General features: G+C 41.5%; 2 protein-coding genes across 3 annotated transcripts in view; one reads left to right on the top strand and one right to left on the bottom strand.

Annotated features, from left to right (window-relative positions):
* The window catches only part of LOC308104573 (arf-GAP with dual PH domain-containing protein 1-like), a 296968-nt gene that overhangs the window by 128546 nt on the left and 142355 nt on the right, over nucleotides 1-26067 (bottom strand). The gene's annotated exons all lie outside the window — the stretch shown is intronic.
* mrtfab (myocardin related transcription factor Ab) overlaps nucleotides 14129-26067 on the top strand; it is a 57320-nt gene continuing 45381 nt past the window's right edge. The window contains exons 1-3 of one of the 2 annotated variants that reach the window (XM_080456377.1): nucleotides 14129-14259; nucleotides 14936-14986; nucleotides 21072-21263. In XM_080456377.1, coding sequence (XP_080312503.1) covers nucleotides 21137-21263 — 127 coding nt within the window. In that variant the 5' untranslated portion in view covers nucleotides 14129-14259; nucleotides 14936-14986; nucleotides 21072-21136. Of the gene's footprint in view, nucleotides 14260-14935; nucleotides 14987-21071; nucleotides 21264-25029; nucleotides 25516-26067 lie in introns of those variants that run through there. The other variant, XM_080456379.1, reaches the window with a different exon arrangement.

Here is a 26067-nt window from a genome sequence, read left to right as displayed (position 1 = left end):
GTACTGAAATCATCAAATTACACCTGTGAACATTACCAGACATCCCACAGTAATTATAATCCAGTCCAGGGCTGTACGATACAGTTACATTAGAAACCATGATGAAAACATCCATAGAAACCTATGAAATAACAATAACTAGACTCTAATTTATTTGCAAACGTTTTATTAGAATAATGAAATATACATATTGTAGAGAGAAAAGAGAGAGATTAGTCTCAATCTACATACCAACTAATACCTCAGCAAAAAGTGACAAAAGCCTATAGTAAAGATTTTTCTATGTACGTTCCACGTACTTTTGTGTAAAGCTGTCTTTTTTTTACCAATCACAACGCGGTTTTCACGCCCAGGGAATGTAAACAGATCTGCACAGCATCAATGTAGCTTCCTTGGGCGGTGTTTACTGTACTTAAATACGCTTAAAATATAAATAAAATACTGCTTAAAAAAATTTTTCTTTTTTTTTTAGCCAATTATTCCCCCCCCCCCCATTTTGTCATTAATTCAATTAATTCATCCCCACACTATTTCACATAAAAGCAAAGAAGAACGGCAATAAACTAATAAGGGGTTGAGGGGTTACTGTTATGTGATACTCACACCACTTGTATACCAGAGCAGTGAAACTCATTGTGATAAATGTACAGCATTTTAATCAGGGGCAATGGGGTGGTCTTATAGGTTTCAATCCGTTTCCCTTGCATTTTTACTTAAAGATCTAGCATAGGGCAGCTTTAAAAGAGTAAACCAAAGAAGCTAGCCTGGCGTGCTGTGGGAGGAGGATACGGCTGACAAGGCAACGGTACTAAACGGTAGGGTGCTAATGTGGTGTGGTGGCAGAGCTGTCATGGCAGTTTGGCTGGTTGCTACTGACCCATTAGTCAGAGCCATCTGGTGTCCACCTTTGCCAACTCACACCCTATCATCCCAGTTATATCATTATTACCCACCTCATACTGTGTGATGTAATTGTGCTAGCTGTCTGTTGGTATGTTTCAGGGTTTTGAAGCTGGACTCAAACTAAAAATTCGAGTCACTTCCTGACCTGCCTTCGTAATAGGTGATGTTTGGAAATAGGTCTCAAACAGGATGATAGCCAGACGTAGAAGCGAAGTGAAAAAAACTAACAAATGCTGAACCTGGATTCCAGGCTAACAGGTACAGGCAGTTAGACAAGATTCATGGATAGAACAAGCATCCTACAGACACTAGAATAAAGTATCTAGGCTAGCTTCAATGCAACATCAAACATCCCCAGATTGGAATCGCATTTTGAGGGGCCTCTATAATAGAGCGCACCTCCAAAAGTGCTTTCACTTATGTCCATAGGGGGCGCAACAAACGCACAAAGTTTGTCGTACGAACTTGATTCCCCCCGCAGCTTCCTCGTGTCCTGAAGTCTGCATCCAATGACTGACACAACCCTAAGTAGGCAAAACAAGAGCTTATTTTTTTGCATGTGAGAGCGGCTGACCCGCTCACCCGCAGCCCGCATAATTGCCTCTGAAATCCTGACTCGACCACCCACGCCGTGACCCGCGGGTTACGGGTTGGCCCGCTCATCACTAACACACACACACACACACACACACACACACACACACACACACACACACACACACACACACACACACACACACACACACACACACACACACACACACACACACACACACACACACACACACACACACACACACACATCTGATCTCATCAAATGTTCTCTAATAGCTGCTCTCAGCTGAAAAGGGTGGTGTTGTGATAGGTCATCACAGTTTGCAAGCAGCATTTTCTATCCTGTGTCACCAGGAGACTAGTTCATCTCAGGTAAAGCTGCTGTGGAGAGCAGGAAGAGAGAGAGAGAGAGAGAGAGAGAGAGAGAGAGACAGAGAGAGAGAGAGAGAGAGAGAGAGAGAGAGAGAGAGAGAGTGAGTGAGTGTGGGGGTGTGTGGGGGTGTGCAGGGCCGCAGGAAGGGTGGTGCGGGCCCCCGAACAGAATCACATTTATTAAGAGTTATAAAAAGAAATAACCGCAAATAACCACCAAAAACTCGGAAATATCCGCCCAAAACCTTCGCACCGGGCCCCGCATTTCTCCCAGACGGCTCTGTGTGTGTGCCTATAGTTCCAACTAAATCCATGTCATCTAATAAGAGGCCTTGATCAACTCATATTTCCATTAAAGCACCAAATAAAGACAGTTCCCACAAATGACACTATGATCATACAGATGATAATGAACGCTCTCCTCTTCATGCTGTTGTCCCTCTCCCTCTCCCTCCCCATCTCCCCTGGCATGGCCTGTTTCAGAACCCTGAGAACGGCGAGGCTGCAGAACATCTTCATTAACAGGAATTGAGTGGTTGTGTGCATGTGCGCGTGCGTGCCTTCGTGCATGCGTGCGTGCACATTTGTGAGTGTGCACAAACACATTCTTGAGTTGGGGAAATTTTGAAATGGTATATCATCTTTCTCCAATTTCTACTCCACACCCATGTCATTCAATACAATTTCACAAAAAGGTTAGCATAGAGTTCCATTTTGTAACAATGTTAAATTTACACCAAAATGTCTGGAAGGCAACACTGGCACAGTATCATCTGTTGTAATACACAGCAAACGTGTTAATTTAAAGGGATAGTTCACCCCATAGTTTTTTTCTAACTATTAGTCACCCCATAGAGACTTGAATTCATGGATATTTTTTGGGTTTTGTCGCATTCCTAAGCCAATAATTTGATGACCAGTGGACCGGTAGGCAGCGGTTCCGGTAGGAGATACAAAGGAGACTCTTTGTGTCTCCTACCGGAACTGCTGCCGGTCATTAAATTATTGGCTTAGGAATGCGACAAAAACAAAGAAAATATCCATGAATTCAAGTCTCCATGGAGTTACTAATCGATAGAAAAAAGGTCATTTTGGGGGTGAACTATCCCTTTAAGTCTTGTGAATTGAGAAATGGACCCTCAGGGTTTTCAGACTAAGGGGTGAAGTGGTTAGACTGCCTGTCATGAAAGAAAGGTCACACATATATGATCCACATTACAACCCATAGTCTATCATTAAATAAATAACAGTATCATACGTTTATGTTGCCTCTGTAACACTGGAACACTGAAACTCCACAGACTGTATGCTGGGTGGGTATACGCTCATGTGATGAAGAGGAAGATACATACACATATTGTTACGGACTCAACAAGTGTAGGACGGCAGGCTTGCACTTCATTGCTGAACACTATCAGGTATCTGAGCCTCTTGTTAAAGCTGAGCTAAAAGCCAGTGGGCCCGATTCACTAAGCTCGTTTACACACACAAATAAAGTGAAAAATAAATAAATAAAGCGACTTAGGCTTAGGTTTAGGGTGCATATTTTCGAAAAGCACAATCTAACGTGCGATTCACCAAACGCTGTGTACTGCCTTCATTTGTGTGTATTTTTGCCTGACAGTCACGAGCGTGCTCCCATGTAGATCATCCACACCCCATTTAACACCATAAAAGGCAACCGGGAACTCTAACGTGAGACCATAAACGTCATCACGCTTCAAAATGGACAGATCTACAAGCTAACAACGTGTCGGTACGCCACGCCTTGACAACTTCTAGATCAGCGCAAGCGAACATTAATAAAGTAATAGCCAACTCTCACATGTAATTATGAGAATAAGAATCTAGTTTACAAAGTTAAACCTCACAACATAAAACTTTCTACCGAACAATTGCTCACTCACGTTTGCTGAGGTCAAAAATATTATTCTGTAATCCACCAATATCCGATCATTTTTATCAGAGCTTTATTGATTACTGAGGGAATTCTGTCCTTTTGTCAAACCCCCTATTATAGAATATATATATTTTTTTGGTGAGTGGGTGAGTATGTTACTGTAAATGGTTATTATTTGCACAGGTCATCAGTTGGTCATTACTTTTTGTCATCCCCTTGTTCTGTGTCGGACACAGTCTGGTGTGGCTGTATGCCCAGCACCTGGTGTTTTGTGCGGTGGACACCGATTCATCTTGAATGACTTGGCGCCATTGCTCGTTTCCAACTGTTTTGATTTGTAAGGTGTGTATATTGAGATGTTTTTGTTTTGTAAAACTGGGAGTTTATTTTTATGGGACAGGGTGTGATGGCCCTATGGGACCTCAATTTCTGTTTTTCTGTTTTCAGTGCCCCACGGTAATTGGGGGGTGGAGTGGAGATTGGAGGAGTGGCGTGGTGTCTGGAGACACACCTGGGCCTCATTCCTCAATCAGCCAGCCCGTTAAAAAACCTGAGAAGAACATTATTTCAGCCATCCGTCACCTCCATGTGCTGAACCCTTTTTTTGTGTGCCATACATACCTTATGCTTTGTGCTTAAGGTAACTTTAATACTGTGTGTTTAAAGTAAAGACAAGGGAAGCTTGGGAGGGGTGTGCTGTCATTTCCTTTATACATTTTTTTACTATTGTAAAAAACATTAAGTAACTTGGCCAACACTGCTTAGTGCTTATAACGTTATTTGAGTGAAATATTTGTCACTGCTCCAGTCGACCCCTTTCCTTTGTTAGGACACTGACACAGGTCCTTGGTTAATCCATTGCCATATTACTGGGAAATGCTGTTAAAATATAGGACCAGATCCAAGGGTAAGGCCGCTCTGGGGTGGAAAAGCTGGACGTATAGTTCGTCGTACGACACCCTTGCATGCTGAAAATATCTGACTTACAGGCTCACAATCTGTAGTAGAAGTGATGTGTTGTGAGCTTGTAGGTCGGCTATTTTCGATGACGAGAGGTTACCGAAGCAGCATCGAACATGGCTACTAGGCACTCAACCCCCTTGTTAAGCCTTTCTTTTACACTTCTAGAATGCAAAAGAAATATACAATATGTTAATCTAGTAATCATACTAGTTCAAGGTTTCTGTATTGTTACATCTTGTATGGGAGTAAAAAAATAATAGTTCTGGTTCCTCAGTCATTTCTATGTTTGTATAGGTGTTTACGCAGGCTTTGTATAATGTAGGCCTAGTGGTTCTACAATCAAGCACATCAGTGCATGCAGTGCAGGTGGTTTCAGACAGTTACTTCTCCAAAACAAGAGTTACAAGGTCCTATAAATTCATTGTGAAAACATTACAGCAATTCATTAATGTACAAATTTAGACTTTTACTTGTACTTTAAGTATTTTTAAAAGCATGTACTTTTGAATACTTAAGTATATTTAAAAGCAATTACTTTTGTACTCTTGAGTAACATTTTGACTGAGCTACTTTCACTTGTAGTGGAGTAAATTTTACCAGAAGTATCTGGGGTCGAGTACTTCATCCACCAATGCCAATGATATACGCTTTCCCTATTTACATTTGTATTCAGTTGCTGTAACCTCAACTGTGGTTTGTAATAAATGTACACTTCTTTCATTACCTGTGGTACTTTATGTGTTACTCCTTAGCCTCTAGACTACAAGGTTGTAACACTCATTATATGAGATGTTCTAATAAGTAGATGACTTGTACTTCAACAGTGACTTCCCGTTTGTTTTGGCCTGCAATATCTTTGATAAAGTAGAGCCCATGGTGTCACAAACATATCTGCATGCTTACAGCTACTAGACTTAATCTGTTTAGTTCAGATGTGTCTTTTTCCCTCTTGAAGGTCACTCTGAACCTAAGATTCAAGATTTAAGAATTTTATTGTTACATAATAAACAGTAATAAGACATAATAGAGAATAGCAGCAACTAGAGAGGGGCACTACACTGAGCATGTATCTCTGCCATGCTGGGTTGCCTAGCCAGGGCTGTGTAAGTTGTGGGTTGCAGCCACCAGGACCCGAAAAGCTACGGCGGAAATTGCACTTATACGACATACGGTGCAACCTTTCGCATTTGTGATGCCCTCTATTGGTATAAGTGAAAGTGCTTTAAGCCTTTTGGAGGTGGGCTCTATAGAGGCCCCTCAACAAGTGAATCGAATTTGGGGTCCCAATTTATACATAATAGTAATTTACAATTGAAGTGAAAACATAATCTCTGCCTCCCTGCCTTCCAGCCTGGCAGAGATAATTATAAACAACAAAGAAATTATAAGAATGGCGGCGAAAAAAGAGAATTACAGTATGTATGGTTATAGCACAAAATGTGTACATTGGTCAGCAGTATTGTCATAGTATGCTGAGAGGTGCTTGAAGGTGCTGTGTGCATGGTTCCTGATTCTGTTATCCATACGTACTTGCGTAGCTGTGCGCACTGCGCGGTATGTGTGTATAAAACTCAATGCCTAAAAGGAAAAGGATACCTGAAAGAGACAGAATAAAGCACTGCAGCCTGGGCTATTATGTTGTCAGAGATGATGGTTTGCAAATATCACATAATGTACCTGCCAACGTTCTCGTTTTCCCCAGGTTTCTACCGCATTCAGGTTTTAGCCCCCACAATACCGTGCACTGCCATAGTTAATATGCCAATCTTGTCATTTAATGACAACCCAATGATCATTATGTAAAAACATAAAATTGCACACCACAGTTAAAAGTATAAATGCAAGAAAGTTCATGTTGTTGTGAACTTGTTTGCCACTAATGTCTCTTTTTTACTATGAACAGTAGCCCAGAAGCTTCCATAAACTGAAACTTTCCAGAAGTTCTGCCATTAAAAAAAACTAATGGAAAAAGTGAAAATAGCTGATCTACAAGCTCACAATGTGTCTCATTGCAATGCGTTGTGAGCTTGTAGATCTGCTATTTTAGCTATTTTAGAAATTTGAAGTTTTGCATTCCCAGAACTCAGGGTTAGTAGGCCTACCACCTCCTGAGCAGGGCTCAAATTAGGTTGGATCCTTATCTGAAACCGAGAGACAAATGGAAAACAAATCCAGTCTTTATACAGTTCACATAGTTCTTGTAGTCAAAAAGAGCTATTCACCTGTTTCCTAGGCTGTGTGTTTTCCACTTCCTGTCGATTTGATCCAATGAAATCCAATGAAACTGGTCAGATGACCAATGATATCCAATGAAATCGACAGGAAGTGGAAAACACACAGCCTAGGAAACAGGTGAATAGGATGTCTGTGATCGAACACTATATATTTGAAGGCCATCCACCGGTGTGCTCTCGTTTTGTTTGGGGGGGGGGGGCGCTAAAAACAGAATAAGCATGGTCAACTGCACTCTCTGTTGTCTTTTGTCCTGCAAGATCAACTTTACAGTAGCAGTCATGGTTTGCCATCTGTAATTTCAACAACTCATTGGGTGCAATGAGCCCACAATATGCAGGCTTTGGAACACCTTGCCATTTTTTTCTCCAGGACTTTAAACCCTGGCCCTTATTGTATACTTCAGAAAGACAGTTTTTAGTCCTCTTTTATACTATTATTATATGATATTTATATTATATTATATTTGTTTGCTTCTTTTAATTCTTCTTGTTTTAATCTTGTTTGTTTTTATTTGACCTTGTACAGCACCTTGGTTGACCTTAGTTGTTGTAACTGTGATACCCCCTCCACACACACACACACACACACACACACACACACACACACACACACACACACACACACACACACACACACACACACACACACACACACACACACACACACACAGAGAGAGAGAGAACTGGGATCAAAATAATAAATCTATATGTCTACAGTATTAAAGCATTGTTTTAGTTTTTTACAGGTACCGTACTGTACATAGCAATGATGAGTTACTCTGTGTAAAACAATCTATTGCAGAAAGAGAGCCTCTCCTAATGGATTCAATCCTGCTTCTCTGTCTTATCCGGTTCATAAATCAGACAAGACAAATTGATAAAAAAAAATATCAACAAATACAGTATCAGAGAATGCCCAAGCTTGTTTTAACAGATGTTGGTTAAATGTCTATCCATCCCAAAGAATGGTTAGAACATGAAACATAATACATACTACAGAATGTAACGAACAAAGGATCCTGTCTTCAAAATTGTGTTATCTGACACCCAATAAAAGGCACTGTCATATGTTGTGATCTATTGTTGTCAAAGATGTAGGTGTAGTGTTTTTCAAAAGGTGAGCATCTCAGTTTGGAATAAAACTTAAAAACATTATAGCATGTATATATACATATCCACAATGGCAAGTCAACATCCTTAGAATGGAATGTATATGTCAGTCTTGAAACGTACTAGCCATTTGAACACTGTGACAAGTGAGCAGTGTCTGGTTTTAGACCTTTAAAATATATATATATTTTTGTAACCTTTCCCCAAGATTCTGTACACATCATCAAAGCCATGAACTTTCAAAGAATGCAGTGTGATGATAGAAAGTAAACGCTGTCCCCATTTTCCTGCAGAATAGATATTTTCTCCCACAAAGACCTTTTTTCCTTTTTTTCTTTTTTACTTGACACCTAAATGCATGGTTTTCAGTATGCAGCTATAAACAGTAGTGCTGAAGGAACACAACGTCTCTCTGGCTAATTAGCATGCTGTGTGCACTTTGGATGAGTAATTGATGGTTGTGAATAGTGATGTCCACCGGGTCATCTACAATTATACCACCAGGAGCGTGTCAGTTCGTCATGTCCTTTATCCATGCAATTTATTGCCAGCCCTTTTCCACAAGGAAACAGGTTGGAAAAAGAGAGGGAAGAAAAAAAAACAATACTGTAATCTTTCTTCGTTCATGGTATCACTTCTTGTAACCTACTTTTTTTCATAAATGCTAGTTATACTATGCAGAAGTATGTTGATTATTTGTTCATTTATGTTTTTAATGATAGCCTTATGCGGTTTGCAATTTAGATAGAATGTTTTTTTTATACATGATAGGTGTGATGTTACAAAGTATCCATTACTTTGTTGCACTTAATTGTTTTCTTTGCATTCCATTTACGTGACCATTTATCCCATACCTAGCCTGGTAAACCCTCCCTCCGGAAATCTCATTTCCATTTGATTCCAGGAATCAAATGGAAATGAGATTTCCGGAGGGAGGGTTTACCAGGCTATCCCATACCTGCCAACACTCCTGAATTTAGCAGGAGACTCCTGAATTGTTACCCTTTGCTTTAGTCTACTGCAGCCATTCCACCTACTGTAAGAAACGTTCACTTAGATTGAGTTTTGTGTTTCTTCATTTCTTTTTTGGTGGAGAGCCAATTATTGCTAATGCGTAAAAAACATTAGCAATAAGTAAATACATTTTCAGGACAGGAATGTCATGGAGGCCAAGAAACCATGGCTGCTGTGGCCCCTCAATTTGGGCCTCTTCCACTCAAAAAAATATATGCCCTGAGGCCAAAGTAACGCCCTGCCCACACTGCCCCAGCTGATAGTACTGTTTTCGCCTCTGCCTCTTTCCTATTGAGGTTTTTAGACACCAATGTCTTAAACAGCTTTTTATTTATTTGACTATAAAAATAATGATTACATTCATTATTCTGTCCACTTAATTGTTTTATTTGATGGCCTTCCTGCCCTGGCAGTTGGCCTTTTGTGCCTTAAAAACACCAGGTCAAGTGGCCTTGCCCCTAAAATGATAAACATCCAGGCCTGTCTGTTACTGAAAACTTTTACAAATACGATATGCAGGTTTACAACTGGGATTCATAAGGTCATACATTCATATGATTTACCCATTCAGTTATTTTATGTCCACAAGTGGTTGCCACCAGTATGTATGTAGAAGTGGTTAAAGAGCGCCATCTGGCGGATTTAATATTGGTTTGAACTGACCTCTGTCACTAGGCTTTCCAGTTTCCACAGGCCACAGGTCCACACAGGTCCAAATTAATTCTGCAAATGCAGTTATTCGCAACCTTTTGAATTTCAAGGAGCCCCAGTTTCATGTGCATTAGGCCACGGATCCCCGCGTGAAGCCATTTCTGGGACCCCAATCTACACTGTAAAATCCTCAGTGTTTATTTAGCTCTGATAGTGTACAAATGGAACCAAATGAACCAAAAGGGTCCATTTGGTTCCGATTGTACGCTCTCAAGTGTTACAGACCTGTGACGGTCCATTTGGTCCCCAGGTGGTCCCCAGACCTGATGTTGTGAACCAGTGTGCTAATGGACCCTCCTGTACTGCTCATGTCTTCCTAATCTTCCTATTTCTCCATCTTTCTCCTCTTCCTCCTTCTTATTCCTCGTCTAAATGGTCAGCTGCAGCAGCTATAACTGTAAATGTTTCTGTTGTTTTCAGTGTAATGTACCGACCTCACAGAAAATTCCTTGGGTACAGTATTTTCAAACATACCTGCTGCCAATAAAACAATTGAGATTCCCAATGCAGGACTGGATAAGGATTTTCCTCATCTGTATCATTGTGTGGACCAACACAGCTTCACAATATACATCAATCTCTTCCTTTAACCCATCTTAACTGAATTTCTTCCATCAAAACGACAGAAGAGTGAAACTTGTTGCCTTTGGTTTCCTTCAATATTTAACATTCTTCACTCTTTCAGGTGTCAAAGGGTGTACAGTCAGCTGATACTGACATCAATCCTGACCTTCACATTTCTGCTTCAAAGTCTCATTTAAAAAACCCACATGCTAAACCCTAACGTGCTAATTTCATTGGTAACATTCAGTCTAATCCACTAGTCCAGTGTTTCCCAACCGGGGTGCCGCGGCACTTTAGTGTGCCGTCTGAGATGACTTGGTGTGCCGTCTAAAATTTCGAAATAATTGTCATTGCACGTAATCCTACAGGCTGGGGCAGAACCTGTCAGCAGGGAATGTTGGGCGGGAGGAGTAGGACGAAGGCTCGACGTCTACGTCCTCCCAACGGGGCTCCTCATTGGTAGGTGAGTCAGTATGGATACAACAGCAGTGACATCACAGAAATGTGTGTGGGGAGGAAATTGGCATAATGACTAAGTATGTTTTCATCTTTTATTTTATACATTGAATACACTTTTATCCTTTGTTATTGTGTACATAAAGTATAGTATCTTTCATGTATTTTTAAATAAACCATAACATCTGTAGTTTAAGTTTGTTAAGTAGTCATTAATGTTTGTTAACTTATAATTATTTTGGATTTTTTTTAACTTTTTCTCCCCAATTTAATGTACAAAATAACAAAAGAGTTATCAATGTAAAGAAAACGCTATTATTTACAACTGTAAAAACTGTTATTTTTATTTAGTATTATTGATTTAATAATACTACAAAAAAATATTTTCATGTCCGATAACAATCCCGATCTTGGAGTGTCTGACACCTAGACGACTGCTTACCAATGGTTTGACCGATATTTTGTAAAAAATTGCAAAGATTTTCTATATTTAAAAAACTTGATTACAGTTTCTATTTGGGACGAATTAACTTATAAGCATATTATTAACAAATAAACAAAAATAAATAAAAATAAACAAAAATAACCACAAGCTGGCCAATCTACAAGCTCCTAACGCATTGCATTGTAAAGCGTTGTGAGCTTGTAGATCTATTGATATGAGGGCTATGCGCCTATGCGAGTATGCGGCCCTCACATCTAGAGTTCACCTTACCTTTCTAAATCATTATTATAATAGGGATACTGGCTGAAAGAAAACCAGGACAAAAATAGACGGAGATGCGTGAGATGGATTACGTTGCCTTGGGAATGCAAACTGAGATGTTCATGAAAGGTATTGAATTATGTCCTGTCCTCCCCCACACTAGAGAACCTTGTCTCATCATTAGTATCTCATGTTGGTTTTTATTCCTTTTAGCAGAGACTCTTTCATAGCAGGCTTTTGAAGTTTGTACTTATTTTTATATATATATTGAGATACCTGATATTTTCCTGGCTTTCTCGTGATAAAGAACAAAAGAAATTTGAATATTGTTTGGTGTTCTATATCAGCTTATGGTTATTGTACTATGATGTGAACGTCTTGGAGTCATGAGGTTACGGTGCTTATCCATTAATTCTAGTCTAGAAGACTTGGAAAAACTTTGAAAAGACTAAGGACTGACACCGTCTCACATCTACCATACACCAAAATACTTTGAAAGAAAATCGAAAAGACTAAAGTCTGACACTGTCTCACATCGACTATACACTATAGAAGACTGTGAAGACTTTGAAAAGAACCCTTTCACATCTACCAGACCAAAATCTGACACCCTCTCACATCTACCAGACCAAAGTCTGACACCCTCTCACATCTACCAGACACTAGAATCAGCATTGTTTAACATGAAACCTCATCACTAGAATAAAATACTTTCACACATGCCTGTAATTGCTGGACCCACGTTCTGCCAAGTTAGGTTGACGTTCTCTCAGAAGTAGCTGTGTGGCTTGAGAACAACGTGAACAATATCAAGATTCCACATACCGCTGTGGAAAAATGCCCTGGTGAATGAAAAGGTAAAACCACTGGCATTTCACACAGCAGGTGCTTGCTGGCTGCTGTTTTGGTTCCCTTGCAAACGGACAAACACCAGTGTCTCCTCAGCCGAGCACTGTACCACTGCCACACTATCCCAAATAACTGTGTTAGGTGGCCGAGTTCCATCCGTGTTTGACATGGGGATTTCCTTAAGCACTTTGAGCAGGATCTCCTCGTTGGTCAGTAGGAATACACTGAGGACACTAGCTGGAGCACTCATCCAATGTCATTATGACTATGCATGCACCTCATGGTAATAGCACCACAAAGGCATTGTACTACTTGGCCTCACACTTAGAACTCACCTAAGCACTGCTCATTATGCTAGGGTGGATGGCTCAGGGTAGAGGATAGAGTACAGAAACTTGCAATGGGCCTGGTCTTCAAGATCCTTAAGACTACAGAGACACCCATGTACCAAACTACTTCAATAACGTAAAAGACACACACAGGCACCAGAGGGAGCTCCACTGATCTCGTTCAACCTAGAGTCCGCACAAACATGGGGTTAAATTAGTTCTACTGCTATGCCACCAAAATGTGGAATGCCCTACCAACAGACATCAGAAAGTGTGACTCCTTAATAAAGTATTCAATCCATCAATAAATACCTATATACTTGGTCACACATAGTGACAAAAATAGCTCAAAAAGTTCCATGTCTGCTATTTGCAACTGGTCCTGACCTATAAGTCTTCTAAGCTTGACACCAATGTTTTCTGTACATAGCCTACATTTTATTGCTCCTAGTGTTGATTGCTTGTATGTCTTTAAATGTCTTGATGAATTGAATACATAGGACCACAATGGAAACAAGCCCTTAGGACTTTTCGTGTTGTCCTTTTAGCATAATTGTATAATCGTACAGCTGTACTTTTAGCAAACTGTTAATGAAGTATTCAATCAATCAAAACCACAACAATTTCACATTTCAGACCATGTTTTGTGCACATTTCACCAGCAGATGGCGGCAGAGACGAAGTAAAAAGCTAGTTAAGGGGTTGCTAAGGAAGATAGGGCTATGTGTTTATACGAGTAGGGTACGTTTTGCCATGAACATTCTTGTTAGACACATTTGACATTGTGCTTGTTAAAATCACGGAGGTTTTGAATCGTGCACAGACACACTTTCAACATAAAAGGGTTTCGAAATTATTCTATTCTTTCGACATTCAGTAAATTCTTAGAGATTATCAGAGCAATTATGATACTCGTATTTTAAACTATGTGAAGGAACAAAATACTGATCATTTTGTGGTAAAATCGTATGAAGTTTATGGAAGGGAGGTTCTGCTTACATACATCAAACTATCAACGGCAAACAAAATTCAAGTTCACTTGTTTTCGAAGCGGAGGAGGGATTTCCGGTCAAAGTTTCCTTTGTGATTCGGAAGTGGTGTTGCTGGTCAGCGTTGCCATGTCGGCTTATTATAAGCGACGTTGGGCTTTTTTTCTGTAAAGTTAGTATAGTTGCTTATTTGGGCTTGTTTCCTGATGTTGTTTAAACCAGTGGTTTTTAAACATTTTCATGTCAAGGAACCACAAATTAATATATATTTGTAGACCCAACCTTCTTAAAATATTTTGTGCCCCCGAAACAAGATTTTGTGGATTTGAAAATATTCCTGAATTTTCACTTTTTCCCCCCAAGATTTGTAGCAGATCTATAAAGCTCACAACGCGTCGCATTGTAGATCGGCTATTTTAAAATAGCCAATGTACTCATGTGGTCTTTTGGGCTTGTTTTCATAGACCTGGTTGCTTATTTCTCTCACAATATCTGGCAACACTGCGTGGTGGTGGTGCTGCACTAAATGTTTGTGGCTGGCGTGACGCTCCTACCATCTATCCTCGTTAACAACAACAACAACATCATATAGCGACCATGATAAGTAAGCGAGCAATGCATTAATATTATAGTACATCGCGTCGTTGCTCGAAAGAGCTATAGGCCTTTCCTATGTTAGCTTTACGGCGTCCAACCTAAATAAAATCATCAACAAAGTCCGCGGCGTGACAGACAGCCACTGATGGTATTCAGCTAGCATTGCTGGTTAGCATAGCAAGCTAACGCTAGCTAACTGTCTGGTGCTGTGTCTGAGTGCTGGGGAGTGGGGACTGGGGATGTGCTCCTGCTTTCAGATCTAGCAAGCGTTCAAGCTTATTATACCACAAGCATCGACTATATTTTACGGTGGCAGTCTTGACTGTTTGTATTGAAGATCCCCACTTAAAGCTTGCGTTTTGACAACAACACGGGTGAGCTGAGTCCCCCTCCCACCCAGATTAGCTAACAATAGCCAGTCAGACTCTCTATTTTGGCCAGTGACAGCTGTAAAGGCAACTGCCCCGTGACATCTGTGGCAAGGCCTCCGATTTGTCGAGTCCAAATGATCAATGCCCCCAATTCCACGGAAATTTCCCTGCCACAGATACACTGTCGATGTTTAGAACCGACTGAAATAATCTGGCTACGTCAGAGTAGAGCCAACAGTCTGGCAGTGAAAGATTTAGCCTAGTCTCTATTTAATCAAAGCTTAAAACTCTGTTCCTTTCTCATCCTTTCAGCTCTTGTCCTGCTGAAATGAGAAAACGCCCCTCAAGGATTTAGTAGCACAGGTAAGCAACAGTTCCGTTTCTCTCTCACTCTCTGTGTCACACTATCATGCCTATCATATTACGTTTTCATTTTATTACTGGTCTAAAGGAAACAGATTTGTTGCTATTGAGCCGACAGCCTGTCTGCTTTTATTATCGTGGGTATGTACTTGGGCTTTTTATCAGTCGATTTGCTCAAATGAACAAAATCCATGCGTGAGCTCAGTGCACTTGACATGTACATTGTCATTCTTCCCTTTAAGCCAGCCTTGATGAGAGACAGGCAAGCAGAGAGAGAGTGTGTGTGTGTGTGTGTGTGTGTGTGTGTGTGTGTGTGTGTGTACGTGTACCTGTGTGATCGTGTTGCAAATAAAACTGTAAGACTAGTGTAGGCGTGCACAGAGGAATGAATACTAGAGAACACGGTGTCCCTCCCTCCCCTCGTGCATTGTGGTAGTACAATGCACTCCGCATGTTTCAACATTGTCCCTGTTGGACATGGTTGCTACAGGCAAGGAGGATGAAATAAAAAACTGATGATGAAACGAGTATACCTGTGAAGGAGCCTGTGGTTTACTGTGGTTATTAACTGTTTGAGAACTTGATATCCTGCTGGTCTGTAATTGCAGTGATTACTTTAATCTGTTGGGAGCCTAGTTCCTCTTATGGACTCAGGCCTAGCTGACAAATAAAACATTCATCTTTTTGTCTTTTTAACCTGCAGTGGATAAGATTTAGCCTATGTATATATACAGTCGTCCCATGTAGTTAAGGACCTCAGCAGAAGACTTTTAAGAAATCTGACAGTGATGGGTTGTACCGTGACACAGCCCGTATCACATGCGGTGTCTTAAGGCTACAGTGTACTTTATCTTGCTGTCGCATCACCTGTGCTGCATGACTGCAAAGCAACATTGTCAATTTACATTGAACAGCAGCGCATTAACTAATGCCATTTGTCGGAGTACTACTGGCCGAATTCCAGCACATAAAAATGTAGCATTATGACGGCATACTTACTACTTACACATTTTCATGTCACTGATACCCAATTGAGTTATGTGTCACGATTTGACATGCTGCAGCACTGTGACCTTCTGTTATTGATTTACAGACTACTGCATTGTGTTGCCTGGGAATTTCACTGCTGTGTGTTATTTCCCAATTTTGCAACCTCATTTCATTTCCTTGTTTCTCTATCCCTCTGAATGGACTCAATGGAGATGCCTGTGTGTCCCTCAGCAAGGCTTCTTTTGGCTTGTACAACTCCTGTCTGAAGTCTTGATTGTGATGTCCAGGTTTTAAAATAATTACGCTGAAATTAACCCATGACGCTAAATGGTTTGGCTACAGAGTTGAAGCTCTACCTTCTTATTAATCTATTAGATTAGTTAGGATGCTAGAGGATTGGCTGAGGGCTGATGTCATGCTGATGATAATACTGTGACTAAACAAACAAGTATGTTTGCACAAGACAATCAGTTGATTGTTGATATTATTATTCTCATATTATACTAGGCCAAAAGATTTGATGTTCATGTAATGGTCGGTCAGTTTTGTATAGCTTATTTACTATTACATGTTTTTTCCACCTTCCAGGGAGGCTTTGCAAACCAAAACGTATAGAATGAATAGAGTTTCACCCAATAGGTCCCTTTTCTGTTTGTAAACTTTATGACGTTTTCAGTGGGCGTGGCATAAGTGGAGTCAATACATTAGCTGAACGCTGTAGACACAATGCGTCCCTGCCAACGCTGTCTATCCATTTATTGTTTTTTTGCCACCCTGCCATCCATAAGAAAACAATGGATGAAGTTTTCTTGAACACACATCTGACGCATCTGTGTTAATGCACTGATTTAGAAGAGAACTCACCAATTCTTCTCTGGATTTGTCAACTATTAATACAGTAAGATGCCCATCCTTATGGTAAATGAAGTCTTTCTAACCATCTGACACCGGGACAATAATATACTATAAGTGGATATACCAAACTGTGTGCCTATTTTACAGCATGCGCATGAAAGTGCACACGAGGCTCACACATATACGATCACACCCGCTTTCCTGTTTCAGCTGTATTCTGTAATTGACAATAGCCTAATCAGAGCTTTTCAGTCTCGAATTACGCACACATTAAAACCCACACCATTTCACGCACTTGTTGTTGCCCAGGGCCAGGGAGGCAATATGCCACCCGCCTATCAATCCCATGATCTCAATTAGAAAGAACGGCAGAAATGCAAATATTATTCTGAGAACACGATGTGGGTCCATGTAGAAAATATGGAAAAAAACAGGTTGAACCACTTAACACATTCCCTGCCAGAGGGTTTTTTTTATTTTACTTCCCCCAGTGCCAGTGTTTAAATTTTTAAATTTTAGGAGCCGAGATACAGGATTTTAAAGTAATAAGTTAACCAAGGAGTGAATGGAGCTAGAAATCTTTGGATCGTGATATCTCTGGTTCTGTGTGGATAAATTGAAAAAAAAAAAAGACCAAAAAAAAAAAAAAAAAAAACGGTTATACTTGTGGATGGATTTTTTGGGCAGTAAACGGGTGTATTTTTCATCAACGGTTATACTCGTGATTGGCAGGTAAAGTGTTAATGCATGTAAAAAACAAAACAAGCTGGACTGAAATTATTTAAATCAGAATGAATAAATAATGTCCATGTAAACACTAACTCAGACAAGTGGAACCAAATGCAACCGTAAGGGTCCATTTGGGGATAATGGATAATGTCTGTAATTTCAAGTAAAATACAGATTTTTTTTTGGTGTGAATGCGCCACACAAAACACAGACCTTGTGGGATAATTTCTAAATTACCAGAGGTCCCCAGGTATTACTAATCCCATGCGAATAGGGCTTTAGTTAACCAACCGCTGAAATAAATAAAACAAATTCTTTAATGCCCAGATGCATTTGAAGCATACTGTAATAAAACCACTCATTTTGCCTGTGGGTCCTGGGGACTCGCAGGCATTCAACAACACTGAGTTAGGAAGGTTTATTATTGATGTAATGGAAGTATTGAATCATTTATACACCACTACCTACACCTCTGTTTGTAAAGAATAAAATGTGTTGATGTACTATATCCTATATTACATTGGAGAGATGAAAAGCCATAATCATTGTTTCGCACTAAACACAACAACATATCACATGTCACTAACAACACAAGCCACAACGCTCGCAATTAATTTACGGGTGGCGTAGGCTACTTTTCATTGCTCACCACACATTTGCCTCCTCGGAGCATAATTAATTGCGGCCAGCACAAACTCGCATTATGGGTCGACCATGTTGTTCCTTAGCGTCAGCACCGACCACCGCCGAGCGCAACCGAAACACCGCGAGCCGGACAACATTACGGGAACGCCATTTTGTTCCCTTTAGCGTGAGCACCGCCACCGACCACCGCCGAGCAAAACCGAAAGCAACACCACGCAGTCGCTCTTGAAATCTCCCCACAACAACAACAAATGCGACGCGACCACTTCGCTTCAACCCCCGCCGTTGCTTTCACTTTGCTCATGTCTCTCTATCACACCACACTCACGCTAATATGTCATGCACATCCCACACAAAACATTAAAACACGCCAGTGTCTCAACGCAGCCGCTCGGCAGTCTGGGTTGCCACGTTGGGGGCCGATAAGCAGACAGGTCAGTGTTGCCAAATGTGCGCCAGAAACAAGCAACCACCTTCATGAAAAAAAAAAAAACAGCCGAAGGGGTCCGCAATGTTTCACGGGGGTCCGCAATGTTTCGTGGGGGTCCCAAGACTCTCAGGGGGTCCGCGGACCCCCAGGGGGTCCCCCATGTATTTTTTTGGGGGGGGAAATTTTTATCCCACAATTTTGGTACCCCAAAATAAGCAAGCCCTCGCTAGAGCCCCGTGCGTGGCTGCGCCCGGACCTCTAGTTATATATAATGCAAAAACATAGAAAATACAAATGACATTTCTTTTAGACTCATTTGTTTTCTATAAAATATGTAATAATAACAATTCGTAACTGTATTCACAATATCCAGCAAGCTTGTTTGGACCCTCTGCAGACGTAGAGGATCTGAGAGCTAGGAACTGCATGGTGTTAGCACGATCACAGGACAGCTACCCCAGTAAAGCTTACACAGGGGTTTGATAATGGAGAGAGCGACCCAACGGCAGTCAGACAACACTCGTCTCGTTTCTCTCTGGCCGGCGCCCCTGTAGGCACAAAACACACATTTGCAGTGAGGATCGTCAACACTGCAGCAGAAGCGGCGAGGACATCACTGCCTTTTGTAAACAGCCATTAGCCGCCTGCTGTCCAAACCGGCCCAGGACCTGTCCAGTCCGTCTCTGAAATGAAGCTGGTCAAGGCCTTCAGGGAAAACGTGTTTTGAATTGTGAAGAAATAAAAAAGAAATGTATAAACTTGAACTCTCAGATTAATTTACAAACCGGATTTTGCTGTGTAGGAAAGGGCGAAACTCATTGGGAAGCTGTCATAATATTGAGTGCTAGCCTAGGATGTGTGGCACTCAATAAAGGAAACAGCAGGCTGTCTTGCAGACAGGCAAAAGTTGTTAAAACCATCAACAAGTACATTTTTCCACAATGGTTTTCGCAATCTTTAGCCTACAGTCCTGCATTCTTACCCTCAGTGTATGTGTGTGTGTGTCTGTGTGTTTGAGTGTCTCTGAAAGTTCCATAATTGCACAAGAGAGACATTCAATATTCTGGTGCTGACATGCTGTAACGTGCTCAAGCGCTTCAGGTACCAGATCTCTCTATCTCTGTATCTATCTTGCGCTCTCTCTTTCTCCCTTTTTGTTCCTCTCACCCTCCTCCGCTCCGCTCAGTGTCTCCTGACCTGAAAGCGATAGGCGTGTCAGCAGCAAGGGAAGGATTGACAGAAAGGAGCTGGGGCGATGGCGGAGGGGGTTGCAAGGAGAGTGAGAGAGATAAAACCAGAGATGGAGTGAGGGAGGAGATGAAGTTGGCAAGTTAGAACAGGAGGTATAGAAGATTTTTGGCCCTCCACTAGTTACAATAACAATAACATCATGTTCTTTCTCCGTCTCTGGAGCTCTGCTGGCCAGAAATGGATTCATTCACAGTGGGACATCTTAAACAAGTTATTTAATTAACCTAATCATAGAATCTAATGGCACTGAGCCGTAGCTGTGTCAATAAAAGTTTAGTTTGAAGATCGGTTATTATTTTTCCACTGAAAGACATCAGATGGTAAGCCTCAGCACAAACCTGTTTTAAAAGTTGCAGTTTACCACTACACAAGGACTTTCCATATGGGCACAAAAGGGACACAGCCAGATGGGTTACAACGGGTACTCTGACAATGGGTATAACGGGAATTGCATAACAAGGTGGGTCATGCGTTCCCGAGTAGGCCGGTACCCAACGGTCACGTACGGTCTAGTATTATTACATTCCAAAACCCATGTACTTACAAAATAATGAACTTTTGTCAAGTCCAGATGTTGTAGTCAAGTAAAAAAAAAGAGTCAGGCATGCACTTTAGAAATAGAGTTTGTTGATGGTTTAGTTATCACACTGTTAAAGTGAAATTGCTACAAGCATAGATGGAAAATTATCGGCCAAATTATTATTGGAAATCAGTATGTATTATATACATACTGTATATATGATTTGTGTCTGTTAGTGTTCCTATCTGAAACATTGGGTATATACATTATTGTATTGTCCTGGTGTTGATCAGTGGTGTCCATCTGACACACCCATTGTCAGAGTGCCCGTTGTCAGAGCACTTAGTGCAGTACCCATTATCATGGTACTTGGAGGCCAGTCTAGTCTATGACTAGGAATCTCCAAATATGTGCATTAAAGATGCAGAGATTTGTGGATTTATAGATAATATTTCGGAATAACCGCTGATCCGATCTACTTCCCACTTGGCACTGTAACCCCCTGGGTCCTCTGCGATACACGTGCAAAGTCCGAAGTCGAACTTTCTACGGTTCTTGAGCTATGTAGTGGAAAGACTGATATACAGAGATCCATGCATTTATAGATGAGATTAGACTGTTGTGCTTTCCTGTTTGTTTACTTTGTATTTTGTTTTGCGTTGCAGGTCTCTCTGTCACCCTGGCAACACTGGACCCACAGAAGGGGGTAGAGCCATGTCCCGGCAGTGGCATGGTTGTCGCCGGATCGGCGACAGGCTCTGCCCCCAGCCCTCAGAGCGAGGCAGTGACCAATGAGCTGCAGGAACTTTCCCTTCAGCCCGCCCCCAACCTGCTGCCACTGCGGGAGAGGAAGAATGGTGAGAGGACACTAAACATCAATTTGCTATCTGTTTACTCACAAGTGAACACACACACACACACACACACTCACTCTTTTCTCTCACGCTTTCTCTTTTTTTGTCACTTGTCCTTCTTTCCCTTGCAAGCCTCTCACCCCGGGTTGCAAAGAGCTGAAATGTCAAATTAATTGTTGCACACCACTGTATCATATTTAATCTGACAAAAGGTATATACTTCAACATTACAAGGTTTATTATGTATTCATGACATAATGCTGAAATAGAACGTCTGTATGAATTGCTAAAATGTATTAGTTGTTTCAAGTCAGTTTACATAACATGGATTTCCGCAGTACATTACCCTCTGCTCACACAGATGTCATGCAGACCAGTGGTTGTCCATACTACCAAGTACTCATTCTGTCATTTCAAATGCTAACGATTTCAAGTGTTCCTCCAGTGGTAATGTATTATAGCAGTACAGCTCTTTTAGGGCGTCCCGTATCAGGCCTGTTTTTGAAGGAAGACACTGTAGGATTGGTATAGTCTTGAAACGGTGGCCTGTTCAAAGTACAGATGACAGTATAATGCTGCGTTCACACTGGCAGATACAAATCAGATACACAAAGCTACACAGCAAATGTGTAGCTTTGTATCTTTGTAGCTGAAGTTGAAACCAGCGCAACTTTTTTGTAGCTTTTGTAGCAGCTACAAATGTCAAATGTACCTCAAATGTATCTTCATGTCGCTGGCTTCCATTGAAAAAGGTATGGTAGCCTAAGCCTGTATCTTTGTAGCTGCCAGTGGTGAACGCAGCATTACGGATTCAGACACTAGCCGACATAAATTCCTCCAAGCTAAACGGTGCCTTTAGGGAACATATTACATAATTTGAGGAAGAGCAGAAGTGGAGGAAAGAACCCACTTGTCTAAAAAACAGAAGTTGAAAATGTCAGAGGTGTTTGTAGCTTCGTCATTTATCAGCACGGCTTAGCTCTCCACAGAGACCTGAAACATGTACCATTGTCCAGATTGAGCCATCCGATAAAATTAGGCTACATGTGTGCAGCATATCTGTGCATATAACATATCTCTGCATACACACACGCATGCATCTGGGTTAGTGTACTTAAGGTTGCATGCCTGAAAATATGTACACGTCTGCGTGGCATTTTATGTTTCTATCTATACGTATACAGTTATTGTGTGTGTGTGTACACTCAAATGAAATTACCAGCATGAGGTCGGTTGTGAAGAGGTTCTGGTCTTAATTAGCTGGCGGCTCTTTCGTTATTATCCTCCACTGCAGTAGTTTCGATTCTTAAAAATGTTTTCTAAATCCTAACAGTTTTTTGAAAAAAAACTAAAAAGAATAAAAAACTAAAAAGAAATGTTTCAAGATTTTTCAAAAATAGCAGATCTACAAGTTCATAGCGCGGCACTCGGTGCCGTGTTATGAGCTTGTATATCTGCAATTTTTTAATAGCCAAAGAAATCTAAAGTGACACAGATGTGTTCCAGGTCTTAATGGGTTAACCACTTTGAACCTGGCATCCCTATTTTGGGCATATCATTATAGTGGAGAAAAAAAAGAGCAAAAATAGTAGATCTACAGGCCACTGCAACATGTTGTGAGCTTGTAGATTGTCTATTTTCATCAGTCGTCATACAACTAAGTACCTGTGTATATAGGGCTTAAGTGGTTAAGAGAGCAGTACAGCTCTTTTGGGGCGTCCCGTATCAGGCCTGTTTTTGAAGGAAGACACTGTAGGATTGCCCAGCATGGTTAAGCGAGGACAGAGTTGTCTTGGGCCAGTAGTAGTGTTGATTGTCTGCTATACACCCACACAGATGGAGTCACCATTAAAGTCCCACTTTTACCTCCATGATTGCTAAATTAGGGGTGCACGGTTGCTCCGCACACTGACAATATGCTCCTTGTGATCATGAGGACATGAGTTCAAATCCGGCTCCTGTCATTTCTCAGATGTCTCACTCCATCTCTACCCCAGTTTCCTGTCTAATAATGCCTGAGTTATACTTAGTTGTGCATGGGTGTCGCGCACCGACAATTACCCTTCTATAAGCTCACAAGTTCATAACATGTCGCAGCGTAAGAATACTGAAAAGTCCTAAAATATCTTTAAAAAAGCTTGCTGAACTATTGCTGCTACTTTGCTCCTATTCCCCAGGAGAAATTGTTTGGAAATGCCTTTTGCTTAGAAGGCATGCATCTTTGGTATATGCATGCATTAAGGGCACAAAAGGGTACTTTTCTTACAAGAGGGGACCACTGCACTGCCAAGTGGCTGTCAGCGTGCACACATGTCCACCTTGCCATTACAGAGCACTGTTGGCCATTGTTCTGTGATGGGCGTTGGCCTTCCTGTTTTCTACAGGCGAAGGTGAGGCGTGGTTGATCTGGTTAATGTTTTGCCATCTAGGAGCTCTGTATAGTGGTATAGTAGTAACCTAGCCAGTAGCTTGTATAACGAAAAACTTAAATGACACTGAAACATTTGAATTACAGAGGCGAGTAAATAGTACAATAAGCAGAGGTACAGGCTAGTGCCTATCACCCCCTCTTTTAGACACACACAACACAGCCTGAGGCCACCACTCCCCAGCCTTAAACACCCCATCGCCAACTCGCACTAGCCTATTCCTTACACACATTTCATTCTCCCAGTGCAAAGCAGGCATGTTGCTGCAGGAATCCTCTGGCTAATCTTGACATGGAGATTCTTTAAAGAGCACAAGAGAATTATGTGTGTGCATTTGTGATTACCAGGCAGTCAGACAGCATGATGATATAATACCAGCATATCAGTCCTTTTGTAATGTCCTGGGTGGGACATTTCCACAAGCCACCAGCCAGATACTGGGGACAAACTAACTTGGGTGCTCTTGCATAGTTAGCTGGCAAGATGCCTAGTGTGGCTGATGAATATGAAGTTGTAGCCTACCTGTGGCTGTTGCATGAAAGATCTTAGCTTCCCGTCCTGCTATCAGTCATCTCAATCTGCCCTCCTCACAAGGTTACACAATCTACTGGTTACACTAAGGTACTTCTTGAGAAGAGAGTCTGAGATAGTTGTGTGAGGAATAACCAGTATGCATGTACTATTATGTATACAGTACTTGTTTCCTTTTGTAAATGGCAGTGCAGTAGTTAACTGCAAAAGATATACATTTGTAAATAATGGTATTGATGATAAGCTGTTGACCAAATTGCAAGAGGTTGCAAATTGAAAGGTGTTCCAGGTGGGCCCCTGAACAAGGCGCTACGGCCTTCTCAAACTAAATTGCATGGGGTTGTGTGGCACATTTTTGATTGTATGACCAAGCAAACCCAAGGTATTATGTGGCTCTTGTAATGGCACCCCAGTTTTGTTGACTGTGTGTGTGTGTGTGTGTGTGCGGGCGCCCTTGCGCAAGAATCTCAGTGACTGCATAATTGTACATGAGAGCTGAGTGCACATCCAGCCAATTTCAAGATATAGACCATTCACTTGAGTGCAGGCTAGGACCGGCCCACTGTTTGGATAAGTGAGCCCTGGTACAAGACTGGTAGTACTTTTTTTCCTCACCAGAGACCAGATCAACTTTGGGACAGATGAGCACGGTGTTTAACGTGGGCGGGAGTGCACCAGGCGGCAGCAGAAGAAGAAAAATAATTATAATAAAGGAGGAGGAGGAGAAATGGAGGAGGGGGAGGAGACTGGTGGGGGGAGGCCGTATTGCATAACTTCTCTGAGAGGGGAAAATAGGGAGAGCGAGACAAAATAGAAGGATAGAATGGAAGGGTGTGTGTTACTAGATCTGGAGGTGGCCAGAAGGTGAGGAGGAATGTGCCTCTGTACCAGCTTGTCATTTTCCTTCTCACTTTTAGTTTTAACTTGGGAGTGACCTAACTGAGAAAGAAGGCAATGGCTACGAAGAGGTAACCCTCGGGGGTTTTCTTAAAGTGTTTTGAAGGAAGTGGGCGTGAGAAGGTGTAGCCTCAGGACAGGTCACTCAAACACACAGACCTGCACACGCCCACTTCACCGGGGCGCGCACTCACTTGCCAGCCGTCATGACCAAGGATAGGTGCAGCGGCAGCCCATCATAACTTGTGGAGTAGAACTGCTGCAGAGAGACTGGACTTCTCCACCAACTACTATTCTTTCCTCCTGCTCTCCTGATGGATTTAGCATGGATCGCTTAAAGCAGCAAGGAGGTTGAAGTTAAAACAGCATGGTGCAAAGGGATAGGACAATAACTTCAGGTACAATTCCTTACAGAATGATGCCTAGTGTCAGTGGGCACTGTCAGGGTGTTGGTGTGTTGAGAAATTATGTTGTAAGTTACTGACTCACCTGTAAGCCGTGTTTGTCTGACTTAGAGCACATTGCGTAGGTCAATAATACTATAACCTCTACTGCTGTTATACTACCTGTTGCTTAACTGTGTGTGTGTGTGTGTGTGTGTGTGTGTGTGTGTGTGTGTGTGTGTGTGTGTGTGTGTGTGTGTGTGTGTGTGTTCGCGTGAGCATTTGCATGTGCATGCCTGTATTGGCATGCAAGTCTCTACGTTAAGTTGTAGATGCCTCACATATCTGATTTAGTGTGTGTATGTTGGCACACATGTACATTGGCGCACATGTATGCAAGTCTGAGCTGCACTCATACTTTGTGTGCATGTGTGTATGAGTATGTGTGAGAGAGAAAGGGCCTGAGCCTCTCTCATCTGTGTTACAATAGAGAAGCATTTATTGCTTCTAAAGGCGTCATGTTAAAGTTTTATAGGCAGCCTCTAATGTCAAGGCCAATTGAGCACC

This window comes from Gymnoscopelus braueri, assembly GCF_963280865.1.
Source record: "Gymnoscopelus braueri genome assembly, chromosome: 17".
Taxonomy (NCBI): Eukaryota; Metazoa; Chordata; class Actinopteri; order Myctophiformes; family Myctophidae; genus Gymnoscopelus; species Gymnoscopelus braueri.
Note: the sequence above shows the minus strand (reverse complement) of the source record. Positions and strands in the feature narration are given on the sequence as shown.